This window comes from Sinocyclocheilus rhinocerous, unplaced genomic scaffold, assembly GCF_001515625.1.
Source record: "Sinocyclocheilus rhinocerous isolate Xijiao unplaced genomic scaffold, SAMN03320098_v1.1 scaffold1509, whole genome shotgun sequence".
NCBI lineage: Eukaryota > Metazoa > Chordata > Actinopteri > Cypriniformes > Cyprinidae > Sinocyclocheilus > Sinocyclocheilus rhinocerous.
Genome location: NW_015662985.1, coordinates 229,697 through 240,860, shown reverse-complemented (window position 1 = coordinate 240,860; position 11,164 = coordinate 229,697). Strand labels below are relative to the sequence as shown.

Below are 11,164 nucleotides of genomic sequence, written 5' to 3'. Positions count from 1 at the left end.
ATGTTTCGAAGAATGTTTAAATCCAGAGAAATAAGCAATTTTAACTAGTGACACGGACCGTGTCTATAGTGTCATTGTGTCGCCTGCTAATGACGTCATACACCCTCGATTTCCGGTTTTGTTTTGTAGAAAACATGGAAACACCAAAGATGCTTTAATATGTTGTGCGTTTTAACAGACCGGTGACGACCGCACAGCGTAGCATTATAACAGAACTTTCAAATGTATCTAGTATGATGTATCTAGTATGATGATCAAATGTATCCATGAACACGATTTCTGTCCCGTCGGATTGCTTCGGCTGTGGGGGATGAAGACGACAACTCCCCTGATTCCACACTCAGTCACGGCGTCATCTAACTACGCCTGTGTCTATTTGTTTCTTTTGAATACGCGCCCTCTAGCGGCGAAAAATTACATATTGTGCTATAACAGATGTGTCTATAACAGAGATCTTTGTGCCCACCACAAAGCCCTCTCTCTGTGTTCATCTCTCATGTGTAAGCCTGGGGTGGCAGCTTAAACCAATTCTAGCATCCCGTTTCCGCTCTCACTGACAGTCTGATATGGTTAACCATACCAAGATCCAATTACCCTCCTGCTATTCGCTCTTACTCTTTCTAAAACTCTGTGCCCTGCTCATGCTGAGGTCAGAGGCATAAGACTGCTTCACTTTACTGGAAGTACCTAGTTAATGTAGCACACCTCTCTCACACACACACACACACACACACACACAACTCACCTTCACACAAACAAGTTGGCCATTTCACTCTCTTTCTCTTTCTTTTTGTTTGCTTTTCTCTTGGATGGACACATCAGGCTTTAAATCAGATGTGCGTCACTGGAGCTTTGTTTGCCGTGCAGCACGATATCGCACAGAGAAAGTGAAATTGGCAATTTGGTGTGGTGGAAAGGAACAAAAAGAGAATCAAATGTCAGTAATACTTAGAATGAGATTCTTGCATCCAGATGATATAACAGCATACAAAAATATTCTCACTATGTTAAAATACAGGTTTCAGAAACCTAATTCATAACACTGTCATAAAAATTCATAATATACTGTCATAAATCTGACACTTCTGGTATAATGTTGCTAGCATGTGAAGTGTAAAATGGCTTGAAATTATTATTTTTCTTAGCTACATGTTTAAAGCTACATCAACTTTAAAGGGACATTTGTTTTTATTACTTTGTTAAATATTATATAATATTCAGTTTTACTGTATTAAAAAAGGCTGCAAGGGGGTGGTTGGGGTCCACAGAAAATCTAAAGAAAAAATATTTTACCCAAGCTTTTTGTTTAATTTATAATTTTAGTGTCATATATCATTGTTTGAATGTTCTTTTGTGTATCATTGCTGCTGCTGAGTAAATAAATAAAGCAATAATGAGACAATAAAGCATAACTTGACCTTTCATGACAAATCATAAGATTAATCACAATATTTTACTCTATTGACAGTAAGTTAAAGTATATATATAAAAATGCCCATAAAATGCAAAAATCAGTTTAAACTTATTGGAAAAGATTAATTTCTATCAGTATGAACTGACCACAACACAGAATATGAAGAATATTAAAAACATTAGGAGTCAGGTGTCTTCGGCAGTCCTTAAGGTACCAGCACAATAACACACTCAGCATATCGTCATATATATCCTACAGTGTATTTTAAATGTGATATTTTCCATACAATATTTTAATCATGTTTGTGTATTCATTATAATGACAGTATAAAAGCCAAATATCTAATTCTGGAAACAACAAGTGAAACAACAGTACTGTTCCCATATACTATATAGGTATTTACATATTAGCAAGGAGATCATCATATTGGAGGTTCTTGGCATAAATGCATTTCCTACCCTCTAGTGGTTATAAAATGTATCCTACAATGTATACAGTACATAATATGTGGTTCCCTAAAGAGGGTGTGCAATAGGTCCCTCCAATATTTAGCTGTAGCCTATTATACTGATAACAAATACATCAATGCTCTTCCCATTACCCAACCAGACTACAGGACTTCAGGCACCAGCCGATCGCCTCCATCTCTTTGTCAGCCTTACCTTTAGATGGGGCGCCCCCATACGAGGCAGTAGTGAGTGAACAAAACCAGCCCCTTCCTCTGATGCCCCTGGATCTGCTCAAACACACTACAGCGGAGAGCAGTCCTCAGGACAGCGTTTCCCACAGGATTCTGTAATCCTGGCCTCTCCAGCACACTCATGCATCACCTGTAACAAACCAGCTTTGAGAAGGGACTCTTTTGCGTGGCTGGAGTCTCCTGAGTCAAGAGCTGAAACCGACACCTGCAGAAGCCCACAGTTACCTCTCACTTCAGCCGACACAGATACTGCACCTCCTGTTTTATGTGACACTGCGGGAGCCACCATAAGAGCACAGGGCTATCGACCACTTTTTTGTGCATCACCTCACCTTGTCTTTTGCTTATGGTGTAATTAGATGTCAACGTGTGTCTTCTCTTACTGGTAGACTGATTTCAATTTCACAAGCATCGCAGCTAATTTCAACAACCATCGAAATGTGCCCTTCAGGATGTCAGAAAAGAGCAGAAAGCCTCTCAATAAACCTGGGACCATAATAGAGAAATTTACATAGGAATAGAAATATATCTTTATTTTAAGTGTGAAAATATGTGTTCCTGCATGAGTGACTGCGTATTTCCACATGACTGTCTATTACAACTTTTCTCCTTTTTTTTTCTTTCAAATTTTGGGTTGGTTTGAACTATTTACGTTTTGTAAACTGAAAGTTTTTTTTTTTTTTTTAAGATAATATTTTGTAAATTTCATAGAATAACTAGCAAAGATGAGAAATTACCTTTAATAGAAATGTGAATGTCATCAGAAAATCAATGTGCTTTGAATCCATACTTTTTTACACATCATTTTGTTTCTTTGCTCCTTTACATCAGTGGTTCTCAACCAGAGGGCCAGGGCTCATTAGGGGTCTAAACCAAACTTCCTGATAAGTCTTAAAATTATTTAAATTTAGTTATATTAATATAATCTCAATGGAATAGTTCACCCAAAAAAATAATAATAATTTGCTGAAAATGTGCTAACCCTCAGAACATCCAATATGTAGATGAGTTTGTTTCTTCATCTGAACAGATTTGGAGAAATTTAGCATTACGTCACTTGCTCACGAGTGAATCCTCTGCTGTGAATGGGTGCCGTCAGAATGAGAGTCCAAACAGCTGAAAAAAGCATCACAATAATCCACAAGTAATCCACATGAGTCCAGTCCGTCACTTAACATCTTGTAAAGTGAAAAGCTGCGTGTTTGTAAGAAGCAAACCCATCATTAAGGTGTTTTAACTTTAAACTGTTGCTTCTGGCCAAAATACCAGTCCATAATTCATAATAACGCTTTTTCCATTAAAAAGTCCATCCCCTCTTGACCTCTCACACCAAAATACACCAACATAATTGTTTAGAAATGCTTTGAATTATTTTCGCATGTAAATGGAGTGTAATCCTGTTTCAGACAAGACAACTTTTTAGCCAGTAGTAATGGTTTGTTCAAAACATGATGGTTTGTAAACTACAAAATGAAAAAAGTCTAATGGTGAATTTATTACAAACACTCAGCTTTTCGCTTCACAGGATGTTAATTGATGGACTGGAGTCGTGTGGATTACTGTAATGTTTTTATCAGCTGTTTGAACTCTAATTCTGACGGCACCCATTCACTGCAGAGGATCCATTGGTGAGCAAGGGATGTAATGGTAAATTTCTCCACATTTTGGATGGCCTTAGGGCAGGGGTGTCCAAAACTGTTCCTGGAGGCCCATTGTCCTGCAGAGTTTAGCTCCAACTCTAATTGAACACACCTGAACCAGCTAACCAATGTCTTCAGACTCACTAGAAACTTCAAGGCAAGTGTGTTTGGGCAGGTTTGAGCTAAACTCTGCTGGACAGTGGCCCTCCAGGAGCAGGATTGGACACCCTACATTTTCAGCAAATTTTCATTTTTAGGTGAACTGTTCTTTCAATTAAAATTATAATAAATGAATAAATAAACCCATGCAATATTAAACTGACATCTTATTTATTTATTTGACATCAAGTTTATTTATTTTTATCACAACAAAAGTGCCAGATGTGCATATTAGCATAGATAGCAGGGCCTTCGGATATTGTCTCGGACAAAGGAGAGCCTTAGAGTCAAAAACGTTGAGAACCACTGTTTTACATCTATTTCATAGATCACTGTGATTTATTTATATTTCCTTCTGTTTGCAGAGACGTCTGTTTTCCTAAAGTCTCAAATGCATCTGAAGATCCTATTAGGAGAACAGCAGATGTGTGATAAGTGATATCAATGCATATGACAATACAAGCTATAATTAGAAAGGGCTGCAGGGAACACTTTGCCAAAGGGTGTAAAACTAATTTCCATTGTTCTCCTGAACTGCATTGATGCTGTGTACATTATAACATAAGAGCTGAGACTGGTATCCAAGCAGCTCAACTGCACAGCCTTTGTAGCACTGACGTCAGTATTAAATAAAACATAAGATAGTTCTTGCTGGACACACTCGGTGCTTCCTAAACATGTACTATGTATCAGATTTGTTTCTGTTTTTGCTCTAACATTGCCCACTTCATTCATTTTAACACGAAGGCTTCTCCACACGCATGTTTCTAATATACAATGTGCCTATTAATCACCATGACTGTTAGATTAACATTTTTTAAGTGTAGAAACTTTCATTCCAAATGATACATATATATATAAGCTGCCCAGAAATGACACCTCACCTCTATTCTCACCACTTACCTCACAGCACGAAAGTATATACTTATAGAAAAGAGGGTCTGTAAGGGATTTTTAAATTGAATTTGATGCATGAATGCGTTTCTTGTGTAGTGAAAAGCAGCTCAAAGCAAAAATGAATATTAAATGGCCCATTATTTATTGTAGTTTGAATAGATGTCAACTTTGGGCTCATATTATTCTACTTTTGACTTCCACCAATGTTTAGTTAGAAAGTTTCAGAGGTGTAAAGTATTCGAGTAAATGTAATTAGTTACTGTACTTGAGTATCTTTTCGGGTACTTTGTAGTTGTACTGCGTATCAAAGATATTAACAACTTTTAGTCTTTACTTCACTACATTTTTGAATGAGTATCTGTACTCTTTACTCCACTACATTTGAAATGAGTGTTGCAGTTACACATTACATTTTGCATGGACCTACCTTTTTCTGCAGCAGTTTATTTCTGCTACAAAAGACGTGATACTGCCTATTACAGGTCACTGAAAGTACTGCATCTTGTGAGTTTTGCCCTTACTCACCCAAACTTGTCAACAAGGCTACTTTATGTGAATGCGAGTTCCTTAAGTATTTGTGAATCACAGGTGTTTTATATATGAGATGAGGACATGACTGCAGCCGGCAATGAGGCCCAAACCAGCACAGCCAGTGCAAGAAGGCTTTGGTTTTTTAATTTTACTTAACATTATTTTATTTTTCCATTATACTGAAGAGGTCTCCCCAAGTGTGCCTTATCTTGTTTAGCTTGTTAGCCCCCTGTGTGTATATATAGCCCTAGTTTTTCTTTACTTCCTTGTGAGTTGTTGAATGTAATGTCTGTTTGCCAGTCATTCTGTTCTTTGTTCCGTTTGGTTTTTGCCTTATTGTTTGTTCTAGTTTTTTTCCATGAAATACCAGCACATAGATCCTTGCCTCTGCCTGTTTTCCGCAGCTTCTCCACAACATTACAGTTTTTCACTGGAATGTTTATTTGACTAGTGCATCTTTGAGCCTATATTTAGTATAAGTAAAATAATTAAGTACTGTTAAAATCAGATACTCTAAGACTTTTACTCAAGTTGTTTTGGAATTGGTGACTTGTAACATGTAGTGGAGTAATTTTCACTGTAAGGTATCTGTACTTTTACTCAAGTATGGTTTTTAGGTACTCTTTACACCTCTGGAAAGTTTATACTCATCACCTTTGAAGAAAGGTTACTTTTTCTATAACAACACATCTGAAGTAGCATTACAAGGTAATTTTGGGTAGATGTCGAGCCTGTCTCGTTTTGCTCATATAGCTCTGTAAAATCAGTCAACACCTTAGATGAAGAAATGGTCCAGATGTTCTATGATGTAATGAGTAGAGGTGTATTAGCTGTTGCCACCACACTGTAATAATAATACCGTGTCTGTAAACCCTTGATTTTAATGGAATAGTTCACCCAAATATGAACATTTGCAGAAATCGTACCCTTATGCCATCCAAGATGTAGACAGAGTTTGCTGCTTCATCGAAACAGATGTGGAGAAATTCAACATTACGTCACTTGCTCACCAATGGATCCTCTGCAGTGAATGGGTGCCGTCAGAATGAGAGTCTGATAAAACATCACAATAATCCACAAGTAATCAGCATGACTCCAGTCTGTCAATTAACATAGTGAAAAGCTGCATGTTTGTAAGACACAAATCCATCATTAAGGCATTTTAACTTTAAACTGTCGCTTCTGGCCAAAATAATTCATAATCCATAATAATGCTGAAAAAGTCCATCCCTTGATGTCCTTTCACATCAAAATCCACTGACATATTTGTTTAGACCTGTTCTGGGTTGTTTCCACTCATAAATGGTGTAGACTTTTCACTGAAAGCATATGGATAGAGGACTCGTGTTTTAGTCAGAAGCAGCAGTTTGAAGTTAAAAAAAGGTTTTGATGGATTTGTTTAGTCCAAACACGCAGCTTTTTGCTTCACAAGATCATTAATCAATCGACTGGAGTTGTGTGGATGCTGAATTTGTCTGAATGGTGAAATTCTTCAAATCTGTTCGGATGAAGTAACACCCTCAGGCCATGCAAGATGTAGGTGAATTTGAGTATATTTTCAGCAGATTATCATTTTTGGGTAAACTATTCCTTTAAGTCACATTTGTTAGCAAGGCTGTAGCAATTCAGTATGCATACAGATAAAACGAACACATAAAGTACAGATTTAAAAGAATATTACCAAATTCCTAATGAAGATCTATTTCCCATTGGTCATACAGTATTTATTTTCTGTCGTTTTTAGGGTTTTGTGTATTTTAGCTGCATCTAGTGAGCTGATGTTCAGGAAAATCACTTTAACTGGCTTACATTTGTGTGCTAAACTATTTTCATTAGTTTCATTAGACCACATGGATGTGTTTCTTACACCAGAATAGCACCTTAGCTTCCAAGCCCATTGTAAATGTTGACTTGTACATTAAATGAATACATCTCAAATGTGTTGATTCTCTGTCACTATGTTGTGGTTGGTTGTCCAAAGTGATAATGTTGTTTCATAGAGCTGCAGACGTTGATGTGCGTTTTGTATTATAGTCTTTATTCCTTTACCACTGTATCCTCTAAATAAATAAAAACACAAGACTTCTATCTACCGAGATGTCCATCTTTCAATGCTTTCTGGGAGAATTTTACGTTTTGTAAAAACAGACCAATAGCAAATTCAGTAAAACAGCAATGAAAGATTTTGTTGTGCTGTTACTGCTGGCAAGTTTCAGAGAATGTCGTGCAGTTTAGCAACAGATGTTGATTGTACACTGAAGGCTTCCAGATGGACAGAATATTTCCTGAACCATTTTGCTCATTGACTCCTGTCATTCATAATGCATTACGAGCCTCTCACTAGCACTGATATGGATATTCATCTCTCTCCTGCCTGTTTGCATGGTGGGCTCAAAGAAAGCATCTTGAACAGATGGCCTGTGCCATAGCTCTGCCCTTAATTAGCCTCTTATCCCAGAGCTCCTCTTCTATTAAACTATACCAGAGGAATGCTCATTTCATCCAGAGCTGACACGCATGGTGATCCACACAACTCTATCACACTAACTACTGTACACTACATAAATATAAGTACAGCCATTTGAAAACATTTAAACGTATTTTAAAGATGAATGAGACACACGGAATTACTGTGAATTTTACCGTCTGATTATTTTCAGGTCAGATTAGGTCAAATAAGTGAGATGCCGGAAATAGATTCTTCCCCTTTTACAATTAAATAGTTCCTGTTATTTAGATCATTTTTGTCATTCTCTAGCACCAGTAACACTCTCTTTTTTTGGTGACATAAGTGCTTATAACGTTTTGTGCATTTTGTGATCCTGTAATATGAATATTTCTGTATTCAGGATATATTTTGATACATTAGGTTGATTGTCATGTGTTGTGTAAGTTCATGTGATGAACTCTGCTAATAACAGATGTCTTCCCCTTTAAATATTCCTTATCGGGATGTGACGCCATTGTTAGAGCGGAAAGAAAAATGTCCGGTGTCACGAGACACAGTAGCGTTTCACATGGTAGTTCGATGCTGAAGCCGAACTATGAGTGTTTGAAAGTTTTTGGAGTGCTTGGTTCTCCCGCTGATGCTGTGTTTGGAGTGATTCGAGTCTGCTGCTGAAGTCGTGTTGGGAGTGTTTGATTCTACCGCTGATAATTTCTCTCCAAACACATCATCAGCGGGAGAATCAAGCACTCCAAAAACTTCAAAAGTAGATTCAGCGGAAGATTCAAACACTCATAGTTCGGCTTCAGCATCGAACTACCATGTGAAACGCTACTGTGTCTCATGACACCGGACATTTTTCTTTCCGCTCTAACAATGACGTCACATCCTGATAAGGAATATTTAAAGGGGAAGACATATTTTATTAGCAGAGTTCGTCACATGAAATTCGCTACACTCCCCCTCCCCTGAAAAAAGTTTACATATACAATTAAAACCCAAGGAACTCCTCCTCCTCACTTTCTTCAACAAAAATGTTCAACAATCTTTGACGTTCAATTTTGTCAAGTTCTGTTTGCATTTCAGCATCACTGAATCCAAAGAATTCCTCCTCCTCACTTTCTTCAGCAAAAATGTTCAACAATCTTTGACGTTCAGTTTTATCGAGTTCTGTTTGTATTTCAACATCACTAGATCTCTTGTATTCCTCTTCTTCAATGAAATGATTTTAGATCTTTTGATTCTCTCTTTTCACTTTAATGTCAGCATCATTTAGTTCTTGCATTTCTGCAGCTGAAGGGTAGCAAGGTTTTAACTTCGACACATGCACAAAAAAGACCACCTTCTCCAGTATCCTCCAATACAATTGCATAATTGAGAGGGCCCTTTTTCTGTACAATCCTATACGGACCTTGCCATTTAGGGGCAAGTTTAGCAGAAAATTATTTTTCTGCCTTGGAATAAGGATGGGTTCGTAACCAAACCCTGTCTTGCTCCTCATATTTACTTTATCTTCTGTCCTTGTCATAGTTTCTTTTCTGACGTCTTTTGGCTTTATATAGATTTTTACTAACAAACTCCTGCATTCTGCTCAGTTTCTCTGCTTGAGCATAGACTGAAGAGTCGTGAATACATTCCCTCGGCTGTAACAAAACATCCAGAGGACCTCGCAAAGGTCTATTCAAATTCAACTCAGCTGGTGCTACACCCAGCGACTCATGAACAGCGGAATTCAAGGCAAATCGGAACTCAGGTAAGTCTTTATCCCAATGTTTATGATTATTGCCAATGTACATGGAAATCATTACTTTTAAGGTGCAATTTATCCTCTCCGTCATGTTGGTCTGCGGATGATAAGCAGTCGTTCGTTTTGGGGAAGCATTCCACCTTTTACTTACACGTTTCTTCGAAGAGAGCTGAAACAAACTGAGAACCTTGATCGGACATTTTTCAGATGTATTTCAAAGAAAAAAACATCGTCTTATATTCGGGTCAATACAGTATATAGTCAGGTACTCCCCATCTAGTAAAGATATCCTTTGTCATGACTCGGACAATTGCCTCGGCTGTGGCCTGTCGAAGAGGGAATAGCTCCACCCAACGTGTGTAATAACCAACAAACACTAAAAGGTACATCAACTCCATGGAAAGGGGCCCATGATATCAACTCCTAACATTTTCCATGGTCTATGTACCTCAGTTTGTTGTAACTTCCCTGACAATTTTCTTCCTTCAGGCTTATACAGCTGACACTGCTGACAACAACGAACATAGTCCACAATATCAGAATTCATTTTGGGCCAATATACAAGAGTCTGCAGCCTTTTGTACGTTTTAAAACATCCTAGATGTCCAGCTAATGGATCTTCATGGAAGTTCTGAAGGAGTTTAGGACGAAGAGAAGTAGGAATGTAAATCTGATAAATAGTTTTGTGGGGGAATTTCTGCACTCTATATACCTTGTCTTCCAAGACAGTAAATGTGGTAGTCATTACAACAATAGGTTGTCCAGTATCCATGATGGTCATATAAAGTGATTGGATTTCTGGATCACGTTGTTGTGCTTTCCATATCTCCTCATCAGAGATTTGCAAGTCCTGGGATATGTCATTCTTGTTTGACAGCATAGTAGCACAGATTGGTAAGGAAAATCCATGGTTTTCTACAGGAGCTCGAGATAGAGCATCTGGAACAGTGTTATACTTCCCTTTTCTATAGTCAACAGCAAAACTGAATTCTTGTCTCAGTGCCCATCGAATCAAGCGTGTACTAGGCTTTTGAGTTCTAAAAACCCAGACAAGGGCTTAACTGTTGAGTCACTTCCTGTTTGTTGCTGTCGTGTGTTTTGAGTTTGAGCTCTGTCAACTTAATTCTTTATCGTCTATTTTTTAATCTTAAAATCAATTTTATCTTTTTCGTTTCTATAACGTGTGAATATATCCTCTATCGTATTCTACAACAAAAACAATCAGAGCGCCTTGTTATCACTAGTTTTATTTTGATTTCCCGAGTCCGCTATTAGCTTATAGCCCGTTAGCATCGCCAGCGTGGTTGCCGCTATTCTTGCGTACATTGCTAATACTCTATTCACACACATTACCATTGTTTTACTCACTGTTACTTGCTTTAATGGCGGATGTTTGTCTACCTTTGAGTGCAGGTGAGGACACGTTGGCACCAAATGCAGCTCGAGCTGGAGGCCGTGGAGAAGCAGATTCGCGACCTGGTGAAGAAGCAGGCCCAGCTGAGGGAGCAGAGAGCCGCGCTGGAAACATCCCGGGCTCACAAGTCCGGGGTAAGTAACTAAAACAGCACACTGCTAACAGTCCCACCACCTCTACTCCGTGTGTTTCTCTGCACGGACCCTGGGTGCACCC

General features: G+C 38.1%; 1 protein-coding gene across 1 annotated transcript in view; it reads left to right on the top strand.

Moving 5' to 3' along the window:
• LOC107728690 (protein BEAN1-like) overlaps positions 1 to 2,733 on the top strand; it is a 51,866-nt gene extending 49,133 nt beyond the window's left edge. The window contains exon 6 of the mRNA XM_016538967.1: positions 2,000 to 2,733. Coding sequence (XP_016394453.1) covers positions 2,000 to 2,213 — 214 coding nt within the window. The 3' untranslated portion in view covers positions 2,214 to 2,733. The remainder of the gene's footprint in view (positions 1 to 1,999) is intronic.
• Positions 2,734 to 11,164: the final 8,431 nt, after the last annotated feature.